We start from the raw sequence: 22,920 nt of genomic DNA on the forward strand, positions 1-22,920 counted from the left end.
TTTGGGGTGTGCGAATTTGAGTATCTTATAGTTTTCAAGATACCTCTGTATAGGACCTATTCGTAATTTTGAAACTGTACTCTATCACATTCTGTCGTAGAATCGGACTCTATCCGGAACTTTGTGTTATATTTATAGGTTTTGGGTACCCGTTGAAAACCTGTACTATTCTTTTTCCTTTTCTTTTTCTTTTTCTTTCTCGTTCATCCACGAGTGCGGCAGTCTCGACGAACTCTCGCAGGACGGTAACCACCGTTTCGGCGTTTCGAACTGGCACTACATTACATTGCCGAAACACTCAGAGCAAAAGGGTTGGGTGGGTTCTTCTTAGAGAACCTCTGAAGCATGTCAGCGGCCGCTACTTGAGCAACAGAGCTTCACGGTTTGGCTGGTTCATGGTAGTGTCGACAAAGAAGAGTACCAGTAGCTCACGCCTCGGGAGGTGTGGAGAGTAGGAGCTGAAGTGCCTCAAGCCTAAGGAGCAGCAGCGGTTGTCGGCTTGAGAAATGATTGCCATGGCTGAACGATTATGGAGTGATGGGCGTCAATGGGGAGCTCAGGGGACAGATGAATGAGGTAGAGATAAAGAGAGCAAATTCTAGGGTTTTTCATTTTATTTTTTTCCTTTTTTGTTTATGTGGGATTATTAATTAATATATATATATATATATATGCTTGTTGTATATATACGTAGATATATAAAGGCAGGTTCCACATCCCCATTCGAGTTCCAGTCATGGGTACTCTGTCTATTGGAATCGAAATCGGAACTGGATTTGATCAATTCCTAATTTTCATTCCCGGATTCTATCCTTTTTTTTCCGATTATAAAGAAGATCCATGTAGTTTATTGAAATAAAAATCTTAAATATCTAATAAAAGAGTACGGGTTGTCCAACTGAGTATTGAAACTGGAACTTCTTGATTATCGGACGAGAGGTGCTCTACCGCGCTGTACCCTCTCTTAATGGACCCTATCCTATTTTCAATCAAAGGTACCTAGACCCTATCCTAACGAGTAGATTCTAATCGGTTTCGAATATATGCAATATCTGTGCACACCTATAATTCCTATGACAATTCTTCTCTTGGGTTTTGCCTTGCTTTTTCACTCTGCAAGTAAGATCACTCGTACTTCCACTTCCCAACTTTTTCCATAGCATCCACGTCAAAAAAAAGTCAAGTTTTTCTTTTTGAGAAAATTTTAAATAATCTTACTCCACAAAAACCTTTTGAGAAAACGGTAATAATATTGCCATGGTTAGTGGTGATTATGACAGTAATTTGGGTAACTAATACATATTCATCTATTTATTCTCCTGTTCTCATTCCCTTTTCGTTTTGTTGGCGTAATGTTTCGAACTTTGCTTGGTAATTACATAAATGATCATATTTCCATTCAATCCTACCAACCCGCAGTCCTTGGGATTTCACTTCGCCCATTTAGCCCAAAGGTATTAATAGGGCCTGAATTAGGACCAAGAATATGGGTGTCATTTATTTAGTTATTTTAAAAAGGATTAATAACAAAAAAATAAATATATTTTTCACATTTTAACAATTCGAGTATGAAATTTTTCTCTACCTAAAAATGTGCAAACTTTCGATTTGATATCAATTCTAGCACGGTCCAATTTTCCGTAAATTTGGAGGGGGGATGGTTGGCGGCCAGAATCGAGGCCCCCATCCCCCGGAATCGGGAGAACCCTCAAATTGGGGATTCTCTCGATTCCGGCAGTGGAGTCTCGACCCCGACTATCACTCTCTTGATTGGGGTTACCGACACACTCCCCCTGATTGCATTCGCAGGCGCGCTCCCCCTCGACTAGGGTCGCTAGCGCTCTCTATGGCCTCGATTCTGTCCAAATTAACGAAAAATTTGACGTCGTGCTAGAATTATTATCAAATCGAAAGTTTGTGCATTTTTACTTAAAGACAAAAGTTCAAACTAGAATTGTTGAAATGCGAAAAGTTTGTACTTTTTTTGTTATTAACACTTTTAAAAATGCATATTGAAGTTATTAGTCCTCCCTTTGGCCATTTCTTTTTTAAAGTGTCGAACTTAAAAATTGGTGCAGGATTGTTGTTGACAAAAACAATTTAAAAGATCATTGGTAATCTTGAAATATGTTATAGTATTTGGGGTATTAATTTAAAACCATCTAAATGATTGATAAGCAAAAGCAATTATTCACAATTATCTATTTTTTTTGTATGAACCTCGGTATCATGAAGCTCAATTTGAGCCCAACAAATCCAATCGAACCGAGTCGGCCCACTAAGGAGTAAAGCTCTCATAGCGTGGATTTTTTGCATTCACGAAAATTTGGATCCGAGACCTTACTTAAGCGGAACAAGCGATGAATCGCTTGAGCCAATCCACGTTAGTACAATTATATATTAATCCGTCGGAATAATCATGCTTCCAACTACCATATCCAACTCATATTACAGTTTGAGAATTTTTGTTCTCTTTTAATCAAACTATGCTTCCACTTTAATCATAGAGTCGAGGACGGCACGAACAAATGGACTCCAATCAATCATTTAAATGTATTGATTGAGCAATACTAACTCGAACTTAATTAGTTAGGTAGCGTTTGGTAACATAGTGGAGTATGACTATACTTAACTCCACGAGATGAAAACAAAAGTAGTTGGAGGAATTTATTATTAAAAATTTGATTATATTATAGTTGAGAAAAAAATATGTGAGAGAGTTTATTATTAATTGAATAAGAAGATAAAAAAAAGTAATTATTATGCTGCTGAGTCAAGGCCTCCATCCCTCGAAATCGGGAGAACTCTCAAATTGGGGATTCTCTCGATTCTAGGGGGTGGAGCCACGACCCCAACCATCACCTCCCGATCGGGATCGTTGGAGACCTCCCCCCGATTGGGGTCGCTGGCGCCCTCTATGATCTCGATTTTGTCCAAATTAATGAAAATTTTGACGTCGTCCTAGAATTGTTATCAAATTGAAAGTTTGTGCATCTTTAGATTGAGAAAAAAGTTTGCGCTAGAATTGTTAAAATGCGAAAAATTTGTATGGCTGGCCATGAGGCAAGCCAGAATGAATTAATGGACCCTTTCATTTCAGTGACAGCGAGTTATCAAATTTGACCATTTTCTTAAGTTGAAGGGACTAAATCAAATTAGACGGATGAATCTAAAAGAAATTCAAAGTTCATTTCTGGTAATTTGAACCATGCGGAGAGCACTCAAATATCGAATCGACGCTTAATCTGACTCTTAATTCTGAAAACTTAGATAAATTAAATATTAATTGCTTGGATTAAATTTCAGATTAATTTTTTATTTATTTTCTCCTAAGAACTCCGAAGACATCGATAACTTTGCACTCTGGACAATCACACAGGCAAGAAATACATAATTTGTTGGAAATTTTTGATGTCCTGGCCCGGGACAGTTCAGGCCCCCGGCAGTCCGACTCGGGAAGCTGGACGGTACCCCCTGCTAAAGACGGACCATTGGAGCTCATCCAACTCCGGTGATCCCCCGGGAACTTGTCATCCCGGGACTGAAAGTTTTCCCTTTAATATGTTCTTCAGACAGTAGAAGTTTGCACCAGTGCTTCTTGAACATCAGACGATGACCATCTTTTGCAATTTGTGTAGGTGTTAATGACGAACGACGAGGCGCTAATATCCCAGTTGCTGCTGGCGATGCAAAACGTGGAGTAGGCGCTAAATCAAGGTCTCCACCATGCACGCAATATTGCTGATGAGCCAATCGGACCCGCCGAGCTTAGGGAGGTTCCACCCCTCGTTTGAGGCCGGATTGAAGGGATTGTTGGAGTTCCAGAAGGAGAACGACTCTCCACTTGCCATCAATGGCTAACCGTTCTTCGCCTACCAGAGCGACCCCCGTCCCGAGACATTGGCCTTCTGCCTCTTCCAGCCCAACCCGGGCTGGCCCGACTCTGGATCCGGCATCACCTACATGAGCATGTTTGATGCTCAGGTGAGTCTGGTTGTTTCTCTTTATTACCCGGCAATGCCTATTGTTTTCAGTCTCTTTACTTAACAATAAAATGATTATAATTTGGTGCAGGTTGATGCAGTTCGAGCTGCCTTGAACTCGATGCGGTTTGATGACATCGAGATCATGGTCGCAGAGACAGGGTGGCCTTACGGAGGGGACAGCAACGAGATCGGGCCAACCCTGGGAATGCTCGGGCTTACAACGGTAACCTGATCGCCCACCTCAGATCTAAAGTTGGGACTACGCTGATGCCCGGAAAGTCAGTTGACACGTTCATCTTCGGACTCTATGGTGAGGATCAGAAGCCAGGGCCTGCTTCTGAGTGATCGTTCGGCATCTTCAGAATGGTTTACGATGTTGGGCTTTCAAAAACTAGCCAGGTGGGTAAGTCGTCTCCTGCAAAAATGTTTTTCCTAGCGTTTTTGCCACGGAAACATTGCCAAATAACCTTATTTTTCGAGTACAGCACCTCATTCACCGGCATTACCAGTTCTGTTCCGTATACAGAGCCCATCAGGTTCCGAAACACCGGTTACTCCTTCTCCAAAATCGAATGGGTCTTGGTGCATCGCAAGGTCCGGAGTTCCGGACACTAAGCTTCAGGCAGCACTCGACTACGCTTGTGGTCAGGGCATTGACTGCAGAGCAATCCAACCTAGAGGCCCTTGCTTCGAGCCCAATACATTCACCTCGCATGCAGCCTATGCCATGTACCTCGACTACCAGCACTCTGCCAAGGGCACCGACGATTGCGAGTTCACCCAGTCGGCCATGCTCACTTCCAAGAATCCAAGCAAGACTTCCTTCTATATATCCCCACGTTCGGTTTTTTTGAAACTCATGTTCCAAACAATTAACCATTTTATCAATAATAAATAATTGTAGAAGCAATTTGAGGTTGGGAATGAACCAAAACCTAAGCAAGAGTTAGTCTCATTCAATAAATTGAAGACATTCCATGGTCTTACCGAAAGGTACTAACTCTTTGTAAAAATTCCTCTTGATTTTGGGCAACGGTGCTGCAGAGAGACACAGAGAAAGAGATGAAAGCTTCATGTTAATGTGAAGTGTGAAGAATAGATGAGATAATTACACTGTTTAGTTGCCCTTATCAATCGATAATTGTGAAGACTTCATTTCCGTCACGTAAATATATGAGCTTAGCTAGCCTTGTTTTATATCTTGATCGGATTTTCATTCTTTCCTTTCTCTCGTAAGTTGTATTACCAAGATTAATGTCGTGTATAAGGAGGGATTTGATTTCGAACCTATAACCTTGTGAGCTTGCTCGAACTAGCCATACCGTTGGATTTACGGCATTGTCATAAGGGAAGTTTATATCTGCATATACGTCATATATGTGTATATATAGGAAGTCCAACTAATAAGGCACTTAATGTACATCTAGGGTGAGGCCAATAACATTGGATAGAGCTGGAATATATCGAAATATTACGCGAAAAATGGCTACTAATTAATCTTCGTCCGAACATAGTCGATCCCTCACACTATCACGGTGGTCTGTGGTCACTCACGCTTAAACTAGCATCTCGTCAATGGTTGATATATATCGGCATACGGGAATAGACTAGCTATAGACTCGAAGAGAAAAGGAAATGGCATGAGATGACAAGAGACATATGGATGCCCTGCTGGACTATGATCTGATTCGCTCGACCCAGTGGTCGACCATGTTTCAGCAAATTCAACCGCAACTTGCAGCTGACATGTTCTTTTCTTTTCTTTTCCTTTAATTTTCTTCTTTCATCTTCTTCTTCAACTACTGTTTCTTTTAAAAAAAAAAACCGTCTAACATGACGATAGGTATGATGACACATTTAGTACTTTTACTTCATATATTTTCTGCTCCAGGTCAAGTATTTAGTTAGAACTTTTAGTACACTAATGATATGTACAAATGTTTTGCACTTCCACGTGCAGATCAAGTAAAGTCTAAACACTTAATTTGAAATATTAAACATTTAAACTGAATTAAAGTATCAAATTTGTCGCCCAAGGAGACGATATGTTAGAATTATTTAAAAAAAAAAGAAAACTTTTTCAACTGACTCATTATTATTGTCACAGCTCCATGATTTGTCATGTTCTCAGTCGTGGACAATACATCAATCAATGAGTCCATTTTTTATGTTAGCAAAAGATCTTCATATGCCATGAGCTTTATTTCGCAACCCTAAGACTGATCTCGGACTTTTGCATTATCGTTTATTGATATCATACGATCGCATAATACATGACGGATTCTTAGAAAATTCCACGAATAACATTTAATAAACAAACGGCCTGAAACCTCTCTCTTCTCGAACTTCCGGTTGAGACGGTTCTTGGTTGTTGGTGAACTAATGACTACTCTCCGACAAGAAAGGAAGAAGTGTGTGTAAATCTCCACCGAGCACTACCCATCACAATTGAGTTTTCGAGTATAATCAAAATTCCTTCTCTGCAGAAACTACACACTCTATTTGTCTCAGAAATAAGACTTAAAATCAGATCAAAGACGTTATATATATGTACTAAAAGATAAATAGTTTGACGTGCCTCCTTCAATGAAGAATCAGACGATGATTGACGGGTGCTTCGTCTTCACTGAGGTCAGTAGAGGTTATCCGTATTTCGGGTTTCACATATGGAAGCACACCAATGATTAATTAATGAGATGCACGAAGACTCATCAGTAATTCCGTTGTCGTCCAGCGGTTAGGATATCTGGCTTTCACCCAGGAGACCCGGGTTCGATTCCCGGCAACGGAATTTTTTTATTTTTAATTTTTGCCTTTTTCTGGATTTGTTTAAGGGTTCCTCATTTTTTAATTAAATTGAATGCATGCGTTGGATATTTTAATACAATATTTCCTAATTATTGAATTGCTTATCCTTAGAATCTGTGGTCTCATAAAAATTGGTAGGCGTGGTTCCACTCTCTCTTGTCATCCTTGCTCTTATCAAATATGGTGCCCTTCCCAGTATGCGGATAAATTGACATCGACATACTATGATTCCTTTAAGTTGTTTTTCCAATTATCTATTTACTAGTTACTGACCCCATATGTTGCATGTATTTTATAAATAAAATTTATCACGATAAGTTAAATATTAAAACAATAATTGATGTCAGTTTATAATCTATATTAATATATAGAAAAATTGTTTTTATACTATATAATTTTTAATATGGTAAATTTCAAATTTACGCTAAACAATGTCTTAAATTCTACCAAGCTTACATAGGCTTGGACTCAACTTTCAACTCAAAAACTCAAGCTGATAAGTTGCGAGACGTAATCCCATATAAACCATTCCATTTTCTTTTATACTTCCGACGTGGGATTAACTTTTTTCAATTGACTTTTATATTCCCAACACAATGTAATTCAAGAGCTTCTAATAATTATTGTTAAAAGTGATAAATAAAAGTTTAATATAATTATAAATAATTCTTAATTTTCTCAAAGATATGTATATTTATTTAATAATAAAATAACAATACATGATTGGCATCTTTTCTTAATATTTTCTAGAAATATTTCCTATAATTAAAATAATAATAATATTTATTTTTATTTACTTTCTATACAACATACTAAATTATTAAAATATTTACTATTATACCCCTACATAGGGCATAGTCAAACTTATATATTATATATAAATATAATTATTATTATTAAAAACATACTAAATTATAAAACATTTACTATTCTACCCCTATTTATTAGGGCAATTAAGTTTATATATTATATAGATTTACTCAAAGAAATAGGTATCTGCGACACGTGCAAGTCGATATTACTATCGACACTCAATAGCCTTATATGATCTTACCTCTCAACTCACGAGATGGTGTGTCACACATTGTCTCAAATCCGATTCGTTATAACGTAGAATCGCCAAGCGAAATGGAGCCCATGTTATTCGAGTCTCTTGCCTTCTTATGATGAGGGAAAATGTGCAGCTATTTTAGCTAGCCAAGCCTTCCAATCATGGTGTGTTTCGGAGGAGAAAATCTGGAGGGAGGGGGAGATTTCATATAAACCAATAGATAGACTTGCACATAATTTGTCATTGTAAATAGAAAAACGTTCGGTAATCTTTAATTTTCTCAATTTTTCCCCACTTTTATTAATCAACTTTTATTTTATTGAAAAAGCAATATAAAGAGAGAGTCGACAAAAAAGAAGACAATAGTTGGATAATTTTTACATATAGTTTTTCAACCTCTAGAATCACTTAACGAAAAATGCTTGTTTAAAATTTTAATATGATTAAAGTTTATAATGATAGAAAAATTCAAAAGGCCGTCTCAAATATATTATTTAGATCTTAAAATCTTTTTCATTCATAATATACATACTGTAATGTATTTAATGAACCGTGACAATTTATTACCATATTATACCATATCAATGGACTAACGATTGGTCACTCAATGTAAAGTTTCTTTCGTTCTACATGATTTGTTCTGCATGACACGATTTGATATTTTGTCTCAGATTTTAATATTGTATATAGATATAGATATAGATATCTAAATTCCTTCTTCTGTCTCCATCTCCCTCCATCGCCCTCTCTCTCCCGAACATAGAGTAAATACTCAAAAAATGCTCCGTCCGAATAGGCCAGTAGTACCAAATTCATCTTGTATTATCAGCCATGGGAAATGACCAGTTGACCGTTGAGCTCATCCTCTGGACCGGACCGACCTGATACCCCTTTCCGGTCCAACCGGATAAACCGCCCGGTCCGTCACACTCCATCTTCGGTCCACCCTCCCCCGTCCCATTTTCTGCGTCTCTTTGTCTCTGTGTCCCTGTCTGTCTGTCTGTCTGTCTGAGTAGAAGAAGGCGGAGCCCGAAGTCCATCTTGGTCTTGCTTCCACTCATTCCTCCCTCCGCCGCTTGCAGAAGCCGGCGAAACCTCCGATTCGATCCCCCGAGGCGTCCACCGTCAGCTTCGGAGCTTCCCATTTCTCGTCAAAGCTCGGAACTTTAAGCTCGGGGGGAATTTCATCAGTAGATGACCTTGTTGGGTTGAATTCCGCTGGAGGAATGTCAGTGACGGAGCTGAAGGAGCGCCACAAGGCGGCTACGGAGACCGTCAACTCCCTCCGGGAGAGGTTGAAGCAGAAGCGGCTCCAATTGCTGGACACCGATGGTCAGTCAGTGTGATGAGTATTCTGATTCTTTTGCTCTTAGCTTCGCTAATCGTGATTGCTGATTTCGCGTTTGGTTATTGGATCTGTTTGATTTACTCTGTGAATTCCATGCAGTTGCGGGCTATGCGAGGGCTCAGGGGAGGACTCCGGTCAGCTTCGGCCCGACGGATCTGGTGTGCTGCCGGACATTGCAGGGCCACACCGGGAAGGTAAACATTCGAATGAACTCAATTTTGCGGTGTATCGGGTATCATCAGCTCATTAGCCTTTTTCGTAGTAGAGAACTTGTTGCCAAAGAGGGAGTTGATATTCGAAATTCTTAGGGATGATGCTGCCGGTAGAATTCTAGGATACTGCTTGGTTGATGTACTCAAGGATTTAGATTAAGATACCGACTGCCCGGAACAATTGCCGTGTGATATTTGAGAATGGCAGTAATAAGTAGAATTCTTAAAGGATATAAATGATACACAACCTGAACCTGTGGCATGCCTTATATCCCGTGGAGGAAGAGTTGCTGTGTCTGCACGACACATGAACAGTTATTCCTTTTACGGGCAAGTAACATCCTTCAATTTGAAACAGAATAAGAATTTGATGTGGGGATATAAGAAGCGATGGTAATTGTCTAAAGTTGGGTCTAGTGTGTGAGGCTCCTGCCGTTCTAGCAATGAGAGGGCTAGCTATGTACACTCTTTTTCATGTTGCGCTAAAAATATATTTGCAGGTGTATTCGCTTGATTGGACACCTGAGAGGAACCGTATCGTCAGTGCTTCACAAGATGGGCGGCTGATAGTGTGGAACGCTCTGACCAGTCAGAAAACTCATGCAATAAAGCTTCCTTGTGCCTGGGTCATGGCATGTGCCTTTGCGCCAAATGGTCAATCAGTTGCCTGTGGCGGTCTTGATAGTGTTTGCTCGATCTTCAACCTTAACTCGCCCACTGATAGGGATGGGAATTTACCAGTCTCAAGAATGCTCAGTGGGCATAAGGGTTATGTGTCCTCGTGCCAGTATTCCCCGGATGAAGACAATCACCTGATTACCGGTTCTGGCGATAAGACATGTGTTCTTTGGGATATCTCTACGGGCCTCAGAACATCTGTCTTTGGAGGAGAATTTCAATCAGGACATACTGGAGATGTTGTCAGGTATGCCGTATTGACAACATATTTATATCAACTAATATTGGGAAAAGTTCAGTTTCTAAATTATGAGTGATCCCCATAGGATATTTTCTTGTACATAATTGGGTGTGCATGCAACTTGTGAATGCTGAATATGCATCGAATCTAATCTGTTCGTTTTCACCACGAAGCTATACATATCAATCCTTTAAGCTATTCCACTACTCATTTGATATGTTTCTCTACATTTTCTGTCTTTTTTATGCCAGCAATCTCTTGATCCGATATGTTGCGATAGCTCTAATAAAATATTGCTCTGCTATTTCTCCTGACAAAAAGATGAGCTTTAGATGAGGAAGAATTATTGATTTTATTATTCACCATGTTTACTGTTTTCATTGTTTCAGTGTATCAATTAGTGGATCAAACTCAAGAATGTTTGTATCTGGTTCTTGTGATGGAACTGCACGGCTGTGGGACACTCGTGTTGCAAGTCGAGCAGTTCGAACATTTCATGGCCACGAGGGAGATGTCAATGCTGTAAAGTTCTTTCCAGATGGCAACAGATTTGGAACAGGCTCCGATGATGGTACATGCAGGCTGTTTGATATCAGAACAGGGCATCAACTGCAAGTGTACTACCAGCAGCATGGTGACAGTGAGATCCCACATGTCATTTCTATCGCATTCTCAATATCAGGGAGGCTTCTTTTTGCTGGGTACTCAAATGGCAATTGCTATGTGTGGGACACGCTATTGGCTGAGGTAGGAAACTCGCAGTACAATATAATGGAGCTGAGACGCATTTCAGAGTACACACCAGTTTCTTGCAATGTGCCAAATAAAATCCTCCTTTCGACTTTTAAATGCGAATCTTTTATCTTGATGAGTGTCTCGACTCTCATTGAACTCTAGTTAGATAAGGATGCTAGACCTATTTTCGGATAACTCCTAGCTGCTGTTTGGTGTTATTGATTCTAATGACATAAAGGTCTCATTTACAAATTTGATAAACCTAAAAAGAGAATTTGGTTTTGGATATCCGACATTGGATTACCTGGACAATGTTGTCTTTTCGTTTTGACGTTTTATTTTAATTAGATGGTGATCACTAGATATAAAAAGAATTGAAAATGCTTCCTTGGCAATCCGGAGTGAATTATCTTCCCATGCAGGTGGTATTGAATTTGGGTACCCTGTCAAACTCGCATGATGAAAGGATAAGCTGTTTGGGCCTGTCTGCAGATGGCAGTGCCCTGTGTACTGGCAGTTGGGATACAAACCTAAAGGTCAGTTCTGATGAACCTTCAGAGTTCTTTCCCCTTTCTCTTTCTCTACAAATGGTATGCTCCAGTTGCATCTCATTAAATGAGCCATAACGAGGGGGAGATGACATTCTCCTCTCTTTTTTCTGTTGCGCAGATTTGGGCTTTCGGTGGGTACAGGAAGGTAATTTGAGTCACTTGGAGTAAGAAGGCTTCTATTTGAACATATTCACTCATCTCAGGTTTCCGAGCCATTACACCTTTCTGCACAAACGTAGCGTGCTCTGTGACATAGCTTGAGAGACCATAGTCATGTACCTATTCCTCTCGTGTAATATCGATGTGAAAATTTGTGCTCTTGATTCGGGGGAGAAGTTTCTCTTTGGTGGTCTGAATGGGAGCCTACTTGTCAATTCTAATGTATTCAGTACTCTGTATTTGCCGAGTTCTCAAATCGCTTGCTTTTCTTTCTAGCTTTTGACACATCAACTTCAACTCGGATAATATGCTCCAGCTGCAATTTCATTTTCTGCTCTCTACTCAGACTTGAATGCTGTCGGGGTTGGTTTTCTTCTGTTGTTCATGAAACATGTCATTCTCCGAGGACTAATGTGGACTGCTTGCCCCGAAGCTGTGGTAGATTTAAAGATCATAAGAGTCGGAGAAATGTAAACCCGCGAGGGTGAAGAATATCGGGAGATCAAGTGGTTCTCAATCTATCCAATACTTTTGCAGGTGATACTGATATTTGGTTCTCAACTGCCAGATTGCTGCACATTACAAGATGTACAATCTCAGTTACACTAAAACAGTTACAATCAAGGCGAAGCGAAGATGGAACTCTGCAACTATATGAATAATGACATTTGGTTTATCATGCTAGCTAACCCGACGTCGATATTCACAGTCTCTCTTTATTTATATTTGAAATCTGATCTTTTGCATTTCTTGCGAGTCACTACTCGGAGAGGGAGAGTGCCGAAAATGCTGATCGAACTGATTAGTCCGGACGCTCTGTTCACTGCTGTTGTTTGCGAATTCCTGACTGTCCAAACCTGTTTTCTTGTTAGGGTCTTTCATTTCTACACTGTTATTGTTGCTGGAGCCAGTCTGCGAGAGGTTGTCCGTACTACTTCCTCCGAAGACCGACCCGTTGGTCGGCCTCACCCACTCATTCAAGTCGTCCAAGGACACATCGCCTTCCAATGCTCGAACAGCCTGCACATTTCACGCATCACATCCAAGTTATCAGTTCATGTTATATAATGCTAGATAAACGTCTCAACTCGGTGTTTGACTTAAGGATCGATGGTGTTATCTAATTGGCTGGTTCTTATTCATCCAAAGTGGATGAGTAATGCTAATTGAATATTTTCTACTGGGACAGATGTTATTTACCTGGCTCATTTTGGGTCGTCTTCGAGCGGAGTGCCGAATGCAAGACCCTGCACATGCAACCATACGAGCCATCTCGTGTGGGGCAAAGCTATCACCCAACCGTGGGTCCACCAACTCACTGTAATCCCTTTCTTCCAAGGCAGTCGATATTATTGGCCTTGCCTGCAAAGACATCACTCATCAGAACAACTCATGAAACGAGTTTGTGTTGATTACAGTTAGAAGATATGGTTGATCGGTTCGGACCCAGTCGACTAAGTTTTCATCGTCCGAGTAGTCCCCAACATTGATGTCTACGGGGCGCCTCCCGGTTATCAGCTCCAGAAGCATTACGCCAAAGGAGAAGGTGTCCGACTTCTCGGTCAGCTTCCCACTCGCTGCATACTCAGGAGCAAGGTACCTGAAACGCGATTGTGCAGCATATTAGACGACCGTAAAGAGCAATGAGGTATGAAAAATTCCATGTCAAGTTATTACTAACCCGAACGTTCCCATGACGCGGGTCGAGACGTGGGTATAGTTATCGGAAGATAACTTGGCCAATCCAAAGTCAGATACCTGAGTTTATTCGAGTTGGAAACATCACAAAATCGATTAACGACCGGGACAAACAAATCAAAGATGGATGGACTTATCGAGGACACACCTTGGCTTCGTAATTAAAATCGAGAAGAATGTTTGCAGCTTTGATGTCTCTGTGGATGATACGAGGATGACCTGCATCATCACATATAGGCATAATATGATATATCGAATTGTAAGAAGCATGAATTGTGAGGAAAATAAAAGAGAGAAATTTCTTACAATCTTCGTGAAGATAGGCCAGCCCCTTGGCCGATCCAAGAGCGATTTGCAGCCTTGTTGGCCAATCCAAGATCGGACCATCTTTACCTCTTCCTGCAACTTCAAGTTCACAGTAAATTATCGAACGTGCGCTTTAATATTATGTACGTAAATATTAAAAATTAAGCTCATGACGACCGTCTATTCGAAAAATTAATCTTCTAGACGAGTATTCACTGTAGAGCGTGCATACCATGAAGGTGATACTCAAGAGTTTTGTTAGGTAGGAACTCGTAGACGAGTATCCGCTGGCCGTCGGCCATACAGTAGCCCACGAGCGACACCAGGTGGCGGTGGTGGACGCGACTGATGATCTCGACCTCGGCTTGAAACTCCCTGTCACCCTGCCCGCTGCCCAACTTGAGACACTTCACAGCGATCTCCTTCCCATTTGGCAGCACTCCCTTGTGCACGTATCCGTACCCTCCCTGGCCAAGAAGGTTCGCCTGGGAGAAGCCGTCGGTGGCAGCAGCCAGCTCTTCGTAGGTGAAGGTGCTCTTCGTGAACCCCAGGGCTATGGTCGGTGGCGGCGGCGGCATTGGAGGGCCTAAGGGACGAGAGAATTCGTTGGAGCTCACCTCCCCACTGCTCAGCGGCGGCGGCCAGCCTGGCTTTACAGCCGGCGAGGGCATCTTAACGACGTGTTGCATGGGCTGTTGATGGTAATAATCATCTAAAATAAAACACGATTATTTTAATTGGGGAAACTAGTAGAAAATAAACATCTTGTAATCTACTGGACCAATTAGTCCGATCACATAGGCCGTACATGTGACCCTATTAAGAAGTTTGTCATGTTATATATATGTGTGTGTGTAAATGTAGCATACGCCACTTGTTTTTTTATTTTTATTTTTTGACCATTTGAAAATTGAACATTGGAAAAATTATCCAGTCCTTAGCCTGGACCGTCGTACCTCGAGGTTGTTAGATCAACCACGATCCAATACTATGTGTTGATCCAACAATCCCGAGGTGCTAAGGGACGTACCCGACTTATAAGGGATCAGATAATTTTTCGCAACGTGAGCTTGATATTGGTCTATAAGAATTCAATCCTTGTTATTACCTCTAGACCTTTCAGACTCATGATCCCAATACATCATCTCAGGCGGAGGTTTCCTCCTCTTCCTTCGGCATGAGCAGAAGATCAAGATCAGCACAAGTAACAATAACGCCGCTCCAACTGCAACCCCGACTATGATCGGTACTTTGCCAGATAGCGGCGAAGAGTTGTCATCCTTGGATGATGAACTCGGGGGAGGATGGGCACGGTGTGATGAAGACTTGTGCGGTGGAGGTGGAGGTGCGAGCTTCGAATGTGGTGGTGGAGGCGGTGGAGGTGGCGGTGGGGAATACTGCGAGTTGTTGCCACCGTTGTCATTTTTTGGGGGCGGAGGGGATTTGTGGGATGAGTTAGGAGGTGGTGGAGGTGGGGAGGAGTTCGACTTGTCAGGAGATGGCGGGGGCGGGGAGGATGAGTCAGAGTCATCCGAGGGTGGCGGTGGAGAGGAGTTGGAATCATCTGGCGGTGGCGGCGGTGGCGATGAGGAAGACGATGAAGGTGGTGGCGGAGAATTAGTATCATCTGGTGGGGGTGGAGAAGAAGAAGAGGAGGAGTTGGACGAAGAATCGCCATTAGACGGTGGGGATGGGGCCATTATCCAAGGAGCTTCTGCGAATCACGCGAGTAGTGCTGATGATCGTGTTCGGAGAGAGCAAAAGCCGACCACTTCTCGCAGTGATACGATGCTTCTCGTCCTTGTCCTCGTCCTCGTCCTCGTCTTATGGTGCAATTGAAGAAGACCCAGAAGAAGAACAGGGAGATGAAGCTGAACAGATCAACCTCTTGCATAATGAACGTAGTGTTGAAACATGAAGACATATGGATATCTCGTTGACTTTCCCTTCATGGTAATTTTTTTATCAGTTAGCATTTTTTGAGGTTGTCGGTGTTTCTTTTGTCAGAACGGTGCATTGAATGTCTGAAATCAGATTGATTTGCGGGAAGGGGAGAGAGAGTAATGAGTGAAAATGAAAAACGAACGCTTGGTAGTAGTCTCTTGGATTAAGGACGGGAGGCCGTGTTTCTTTCCTAATACTTAGCCTCATGGCTATTTTCGTGAGACGCCTTTTCTTTTATCATCTCGGTTTTTATTTCCGTCGTCGATAGGATTGGATAATATGAGCACGAAAATCATCTGATACCTGCTTTCCGCCATATTCGAATAAATTAAACCATAGACTATACTATTAAAGTGAGAACGTCAAGTTCTATATATCATTTAACGTTTTCATATGTACATTGTTAACGTATCATGTCATCGAAGGTTAGTGTCCCTCCACAAGTCACTAAATATTATTTCATCTTCCACCAACTTTGTGCTCGCTCATATATTAGATTTTTATCAACTCCACGGTTCGAGTCTCAACTAAAAAATGAGTAACAATTGCAATCCAATTGGTTCTTTCAGATTTCATGCAACAAGGTATAACATCTTATCTTTACCTTCCATGAGTTTTGGGTACTTCCTTTGCCTACTCTAAAACGATATCGACTGAAGCATGTTTGTTATGAGTATACAAGAGATGGAATAAAAGGACACAACGAGGATTTGGTTCCTAACGGGTCAACAGCACAAGTAAAAGGAAAATATCTTCCATAAGAAGTGAATATCGGGGCATAAACTGACTGACCAGCACAACAGAGCAGTAAACTGACTGTACAAGAAAAATAAAGATTTGGAATATCAGGGCGTCACCACGAAGACATGCGGGTAGTGACTACTTTTTCATCATTCAAACTTAAGTGAATCCAATATCCGATTGAGATTTAATGCTAGAAGGCAACTCTGAACTATCTTACTTCTAAATCGAATACTTTCAAGCAGTAAACAAACATCATCATACAGAGAAACATCAGTACATAGACGTACAAGGTTAGATACCAGTTAGTAGAACTTTCTAAAATTGAGCTCCCACTGTGCCCATAATACGTTCCGAATCTTCTCCAATAGCAACAGAGACACACCTGCAAAGCAGAAGAATCGCAGCTCCATCAATAACTCGAACTATTAGAAAGAACTGATCATAAGCAATGCCGGAACTTCAAATATCTGGTTGAACTCATGAACCAGGCCTCTAGCCACTTTAAGACCAGGTCTGGTTATGATTAATAAGACAATTCGTAGAAAGAAGATTGGAAGATCGTGGCTATAACAGCGATAAAGAAAAGAATACTCACTTGGCTAAATTTAATCAAGTAATCAAAATGTGAGAATTGACGAGTATGCGTTTACTCGAACGTCCAGAAAAGGATTTGTCAGCGGTAGGCTTGTCCCGACTGTGGAGCTGAACCTAATCCTCCAACCTTAGGGTTCGGAGGCAAACTTCCCATGGGCCTCGCAAGAGGTGGCCTTAGGGGCAGCATGCTAGTTGGAGCTCTCGGAGCTAAGTCTCCTATGTTCATCTGAACTCTGTTTGGAGGCATTGGTGGTGGAACTCTAGACGAGGAGGGAGGAATGCCGAGGCGGGCTGCGATTATCTGTGCTCTCTCATGGTAAAGTCTCTGTCTCGACCGATCCAGTTGCTCCCGGACCCTCATGGTCACATTCTCTATCTCATTGAAGAAAGCCAGCTTGGTCTCCAACTTATGCAACTGCAAACATAGAGATCCCAGAATAATGAACGTCAAAGGTACTTTTCAGAGAGGCATGCAAGTAAAAGGAACCCAGTAGATCAGGGAAAAAGGTGTACCTGCTTTTCTATCAACAAAACTGAAAGTTGTCGAATTTGGTCTTCTTCATAATCGGCAAGAATTTTCGCCTTAACTGCTGCTGCTGAAAGTGTAGAAATTGCCGCACGCTTTATTTTATCAATATTGTGATCATCTTTCTCGTCTGCGGTGTCACAGCTCTCTTTATTCCCATCTTTTTGTTGATTCTCAGCTGCTAGAAAGGAAAAATAAAATTTATAACTTAGCAAATTGCTTTCCCAACACATTCAGTTCATATGAAGGCACTTTAGGAAAAGAAAGGCACAAATGAATGAGGGAGAAAGGAGGAGGGGGGGACGGAGGAGGAAGGAGGGGGAGAGAGAGAGAGAGAGAGAGAGAGAGAGAGAGTACTTGCTCCATTTTGAACTCTGGAATTGTCTGGCTCATGCTCAACTGATGCATCTGGATGCTGAGTCTCATCCTTGTCAGTAGGCAGAGATTTAGACCCCTCATCTTCACTTCTTGACACCTTCGTAGATTCCGCGGGATCACTGCCTGAATTTGCTTTTGTGGACTCCACAGATTTCACTGCAGATGGAGAATCAGTTACCATCTCTACATCCTTCTCCCCACCTGAAGGGTTAGGTGTCTCTCCTTCCTTTCCATCTTTTCCCACCTCACTTGATTCTTTCACAGCAACTGACGCTTGGTCTTTTGGAAGCTCGGAGGACAATGATTCTTTCCGATCACTTTGGCCGACAGGTTCGGTTGGAGAATCCAATTCTTTTGTTGCTCCTGCATCAACCTCTGAAGCAGGATCGCTGTGACTGCCCGCTATATCTTTTTTCTCTTTTGCATCTTCTTCTTCCTTATCATCTTTCTGGGCATCCAAATTGGCCATTTCAGTGGCAACACTGTATAATTATTAGGCACATCAGAGGAAATACGTTATAACTGATGAAATTAAAAAAAAAAAAAAAAACTGTCAAGCAAATATACAAACCTCTGTGAACCTGCTGGATCCTTCTTGTGATTTGGTGGATCCTCTAAAATAAAGCAGTGTTTCAGAGCCAACTGCATCCCAGGAGATTCAAACTTCAAGGATTTTAGAGAACTACAGGCTGATGCAGTCGCAACATCAGATCCCGCCAATCGTGCGAGAAATCCAGCCTATAAAAGGGAAAATACCACCTAGTCATAGATTGAACTCATGACTAAATTGATGCTCTACTAAAAACTGAAAATCTTGAACTTCAAAGTAAAACAATCGATAGCTTCCTCCCTTATGTCATGCTGGATGCAAATTTAGTATAAATCAACCTAGACATCAAAATTCTCAGAGAAAGTTAAGGGTTGATCATCAAAGAGATATATCGTCACATATAATAAACTGATCCCTGAGGTCCAGGATACAATAGATAGACATTCAAAACGTTGCAATATAACACAAGTTCCAAGGCTGTGGTCGAATAGCTCAATGTCAATTGCTCAGTCATTGAGACTGTTATATATAAAATGGATAACAAACAGAAGGCGCATTGATGAAAGAAGATGAGTTTCAAAACTGTCGTACTGAGGGATAATTTAATACAAAGACACAAACAGCAAGCAGGATTATATACAATAGGCAAATGCCAGAAAGTGGAAGCATAATGCACAACTGTGTCAAACTTGGATCCTCAGGTCATTGGGAAGGAGATTTTCCCTTCCAATGTCTACTGCCGAGACTCTTGTAGGATCATTAACAGATACTTTTTGTTAATGATAAAGACACCTATAGCTCATGCTGCTTACCTAACAGGGCCTTCTTGACAAGTTTGTATCAGAAAGTTCTTAAGAACAATTGCCCTATACTTAATTAAACATATTCATCCCTTTTGATTGACAACATTTCAGTTTTGTACCCGTATATTGAGGTTTAAAACCACAAGTTTTAATTAGGAAATACAAACAAGTATGCTTTTCATCCAAGTATAACTTCAACATAGGGCATTATCCAATTCCAAATATGAAGCACCAAACGGTCCAACTCACCAGAGCCATGACAGGATTTCCTACTTCAGCAAATGATAAAGGGCTTTCAGGTGTTGAAACATAACCAAGAGCTTCAAATGCTTCCCTAAGAGCCCTCAGTGCAAGATTTTCATCTCTATCTCCCGTTACTTTAACTTCACTTGCAGCTTCAGGCTTCAAACTGTCCTCATCAACCTTCAAATCTTCTTTAGCATCTTGTTTTGCACTATTTTCTTCAACCTTAGTTGCACTTGCATCTTCAGGTTTGGCAGTTTCACCAGATGAGGTCTGTGCTTTACCCTCCACAGGACTAGCCTTGCTCTCTGCTGTTTCTGGGACTTCTTTCTGAACAGAGGAGTCATCATTGTTTATAGCAGTATCTAGATTTTCCTTGGGAGTTGCATCAACATCATCATCACAGTCAAGAAATGAATCTTCAATAGGCATTTGAACAAAGTGCAATATACATTGAGCTTTTGTTTTGGTTGCGACGTGCTCAGCAATCTCATTCCAATTCTCTTTGTAGAGCTCCAGGGCTTCCAGAAGAAGAAGTGTCTCCTGATCAGTCCAGTTCCCACCACCCGCACCATGTAACTCAGCAGGTTCCATGAGAATAAAGTCTGATGCCGACATGCCAGACCCAAACTTCCCATTGCTATAGCATTCTGTACATAAATCAAAATCAGCCTGTCAAAGGAAAAAGACGGTCAGCAAACAATAATACAAATAATACTATCTAAACTAGGTAACTATCATTCAAATCAGTGTGGCAGAATAAAACTTTCACACTACCCAAGAAAAAATTCAATCCAACTCATGAAATACGTATTCTTCCATATGAAGCATATGAGACTTTGTCTCATTAAATGTAGCTACACCTTGAGCAGAACTAAAAGATTTTACAAATCTCCATGTCCTGAATTAATAAAAGTTTACTAAATAAGTTCTCAGTTAATTAGCATTCTCATGCAACGTAAAATAAAATTTAACAGTTCCACTTTTAGTTTAGTAACTTGGCTGGATTGCTTTTCTTTCTTATAAATTCTAGATTGCATCCCTTTTTTGCACATCTTAAGCTGCCATATTTGATGTAGATGTAATGACTATACGTGTATAAAAGTAATTTTTTTTATTTGAAAAAAAAAAACAGTATTCAATCAATCCACCAGCCTTTTTTCAATTTGAAAACTCCTGTGATTCATAAAGATCTCAAAGCATCATGTTTCTTTAACTCGGACAGTATACCCTGATATTCAACAACTAACCTGCTTCTGGCAATGGTAGCGCTTCCGTGAGCAATCCGCTGAGCAAGAGTTGCAGTGGTATTCAACAGCTGGCCCCTCAGGTTTCACCAACTCTTCAGCAAAAGTAGATTCAGAAAAAAGCCCAGACATCACAGCTGGAGTGGCCAGATTATTCTTTTGAGCAATGGGATGACACCATTCCGGTCTCTCAAAACGATACAACTTTTCAATCAATGAATCCTCCTGTGCAGTTTCATAACCATTGGCATCAACCATTGCAGAATCAGCTGGAGGAAATGGGTGGAAGTTAATCAAGCCCCAGTACTCCAGAAACTCCAGAACTTCCTGTCTTGCATCCAAATCCCCAACTTCAATTTCTGACAGGTCTTTCACTTCAAGCTGCACACTGGGGTTGCCATGGAACTTCTTCATTAAAAAATTGCGTATCTCCATGTACATTTCAGGCGTCCGATTCTGCGACTTCCCATTAAAGAAAGATGGCAATGCACGTTCCTCAAGAGGGTGAACCTTTGTCCAAGAAAACCAACCTGGAAATAAAAGTGAATGTTTACGAACTAATGGATGTTTGCTTTCAATTGATTTGATAAGCCAAACACTGCCATAAACACTATATGAGGCTCCTACCATATCCGTTTCAAAATACTCAGGGCGTTGTTGTTTGAAAAGGAGAGGTTTTGCATTATTTCCCCTTTTCAGAAAATGCGTAAAACCACCAACTACGGTTTCCACGTGAACTGAAGAATTCTCCATAACCATAACTTAACAGCTGGACTCTTACTTGGGTCAGGAAAAGGAGAGATTTTGGACCAGTGAGAATATAACCTATGCAGCTGCCGCTGAGAGCATCAGTCAACTAAAGCATTATTTAACTTTGCAAGCTTGATAATATTTGGAACATACACGTACTGAATCAAAATTCATTTGATTTGTTCCGACAACATTAACAGCAGCAGAAAGCAATGGTCTCGGTAAGGCCATTTTCAATGCAACACTCCGACGAAATGCAGAAGGTTCCGACAGTAACCAGTAGAAAGGAAAGAAATTTAGCATATTGACGCCTTTTTGGCGCCAATAAACAGAACAATGGACATGCAATTCTGGGATTTGGCCGGGGAAACTCCGACTTACCACAGTGGTTCGGAACCACATGGGCGTTAGAGTCGCGAGACCTAAGAGCCTCGAACTCTGCCTCGATGGAAGCCTCCAACGCCTCCCATTCCTCAATCGCCTTCCTCTCCGCCTCCTTCTCCAGGACCTCCTGCGACACCACCGGGGCCTTCTCCTCGACCTTCACGCCGGCGGCCGGGGAAGCGCCGGGGCCAAGGTTGCTGGGCCCCTGGCGAGCCCTGGTCAAGGGGCCGTTGTGGATCTGAGGACTAAACGCAGAGTTCTTCTCTCGGGTGGCCCGCTTCGACGGCGTAGCGAAGGAATTCGAGGCGTTGAGGCCGCTGGCCTTCCTCTTCGGCGCTCCCCTCCGCCGCGATGACCCCGGCTCCGCCGTCTGCGGCTCGCCACTCGCCACCGTTAGGTTTCCAGCGTCGCGGCGTTTATCCTCCATCGCTAAGGATTCGATCCTCCGAGAATTCAGCGGAGATGTTCACAGTGAATGGAAGTGGGGGTTTTGCTCAAACTTTCTGCATAATCGCTTCGAGCTCGAAGCGCTGTGTTCCTTTGGCTTCTTGCCCCTTCCATTTTCCATTTCTTTTCGTATTTTCTTTTTGAGTTAATTTCAATTAAGTCCCTCTTCTTTTAGGATATTTAAAAGTGGTCCCTCCTTTTTTCAGCGCATATCATATTATCCAGAAGCCCAGGACTCCGATTAATTCAGTTCGAGCGTGATCGGATTACTAAACTCTCTCAATCAAGAAATTTTTTCATTCATAAAATTTGAACTTGAAACTTTATTTAAGGGAATAAGTACCGAGAACCATTTGAATCAATGCTTATTGGTTCATGTGTTTGCTTTTTCTTTTTCTTTTTGTCTTAAAGCATCCCAGATTTGTGATACTATATAGAATGTTTCAATCTGCTTCGACATTACTCACGTGCATAAATTTATTCATTTGTTGTAATCTTATTGGTATGTTTTCACTTTGTATCTGATAAGATAAGATT

At 41.3% G+C, this 22,920-nt stretch overlaps 3 protein-coding genes and 1 non-coding gene across 6 annotated transcripts; 2 read left to right on the forward strand and 2 right to left on the reverse strand.

Moving 5' to 3' along the window:
* Positions 1-6,705: 6,705 nt before the first annotated feature.
* Positions 6,706-6,777, forward strand: TRNAE-UUC. The gene has a single exon. It is a non-coding gene; the product is annotated as a tRNA-Glu (tRNA).
* A 2,047-nt stretch (positions 6,778-8,824) lies between these two features.
* Positions 8,825-12,114, forward strand: LOC116196815 (guanine nucleotide-binding protein subunit beta-2). Its single transcript, XM_031526721.1, has 6 exons — positions 8,825-9,177; positions 9,293-9,387; positions 9,906-10,330; positions 10,714-11,071; positions 11,482-11,595; positions 11,729-12,114. Exons 1-6 carry the CDS (start codon positions 9,072-9,074, stop codon positions 11,762-11,764), a joined length of 1,134 nt encoding a protein of 377 aa, XP_031382581.1. The 5' UTR covers positions 8,825-9,071; the 3' UTR covers positions 11,765-12,114.
* Positions 12,115-12,389: 275 nt separating this feature from the next.
* On the reverse strand, positions 12,390-15,535 carry LOC116196814 (proline-rich receptor-like protein kinase PERK4). 2 transcript variants are annotated; one of them, XM_031526720.1, is made up of 8 exons: positions 14,882-15,535; positions 14,006-14,485; positions 13,774-13,866; positions 13,616-13,686; positions 13,451-13,527; positions 13,216-13,369; positions 12,970-13,131; positions 12,390-12,789 (listed from the first exon to the last, which is right to left on the reverse strand). In XM_031526720.1, exons 1-8 carry the CDS (start codon positions 15,471-15,473, stop codon positions 12,490-12,492), a joined length of 1,929 nt encoding a protein of 642 aa, XP_031382580.1. In that variant the 5' UTR covers positions 15,474-15,535; the 3' UTR covers positions 12,390-12,489. The 2 variants fall into 2 exon arrangements, with proteins under 2 accessions (XP_031382580.1, XP_031382579.1); XM_031526719.1 differs by having other exon boundaries at positions 13,774-13,872; positions 14,882-15,534.
* Positions 15,536-16,534: 999 nt separating this feature from the next.
* On the reverse strand, positions 16,535-22,488 carry LOC116196172 (SWI/SNF complex subunit SWI3D). Of its 2 annotated transcripts, none has more exons than XM_031525763.1 (8): positions 21,934-22,488; positions 20,806-21,332; positions 19,562-20,227; positions 18,531-18,697; positions 17,939-18,441; positions 17,569-17,759; positions 17,057-17,470; positions 16,535-16,843 (listed from the first exon to the last, which is right to left on the reverse strand). In XM_031525763.1, the coding sequence occupies exons 1-7, from the start codon at positions 22,361-22,363 to the stop codon at positions 17,135-17,137; spliced, it is 2,820 nt and encodes a 939-aa protein (XP_031381623.1). In that variant the 5' UTR covers positions 22,364-22,488; the 3' UTR covers positions 16,535-16,843; positions 17,057-17,134. The 2 variants fall into 2 exon arrangements, with proteins under 2 accessions (XP_031381623.1, XP_031381622.1); XM_031525762.1 differs by having other exon boundaries at positions 17,569-17,762.
* Positions 22,489-22,920: the final 432 nt, after the last annotated feature.

This window comes from Punica granatum, chromosome 2 (genome assembly GCF_007655135.1).
Source record: "Punica granatum isolate Tunisia-2019 chromosome 2, ASM765513v2, whole genome shotgun sequence".
NCBI classification, from domain to species: Eukaryota; Viridiplantae; Streptophyta; class Magnoliopsida; order Myrtales; family Lythraceae; genus Punica; species Punica granatum.

Bases quoted from the DNA above. Each gene is read 5' to 3' on its own strand.
- LOC116196172 (XM_031525762.1), bottom strand. From the start codon at position 22,363: ATGGAGGATAAACGCCGCGACGCTGGAAACCTAACGGTGGCGAGTGGC. The intron at 21,333-21,933 runs GTAAGTCGGAGT...TTTTATTTCCAG, and splicing joins TGTGGTTCCGAACCACTGTG to GTTGGTTTTCTTGGACAAAG. The intron at 18,698-19,561 runs GTGAGTTGGACC...TCCCTTTTATAG, and splicing joins GAAATCCTGTCATGGCTCTG to GCTGGATTTCTCGCACGATT.
- LOC116196815 (XM_031526721.1), top strand. From the start codon at position 9,072: ATGTCAGTGACGGAGCTGAAGGAGCGCCACAAGGCGGCTACGGAGACC. The intron at 10,331-10,713 runs GTATGCCGTATT...TCATTGTTTCAG, and splicing joins CATACTGGAGATGTTGTCAG to TGTATCAATTAGTGGATCAA. The intron at 11,596-11,728 runs GTCAGTTCTGAT...TCTGTTGCGCAG, and splicing joins GTTGGGATACAAACCTAAAG to ATTTGGGCTTTCGGTGGGTA.
- LOC116196814 (XM_031526719.1), bottom strand. From the start codon at position 15,473: ATGGCCCCATCCCCACCGTCTAATGGCGATTCTTCGTCCAACTCCTCC. The intron at 13,687-13,773 runs GTAAGAAATTTC...GTGATGATGCAG, and splicing joins GGCCTATCTTCACGAAGATT to GTCATCCTCGTATCATCCAC. The intron at 13,528-13,615 runs GTGTGTCCTCGA...GAATAAACTCAG, and splicing joins ATTTTAATTACGAAGCCAAG to GTATCTGACTTTGGATTGGC.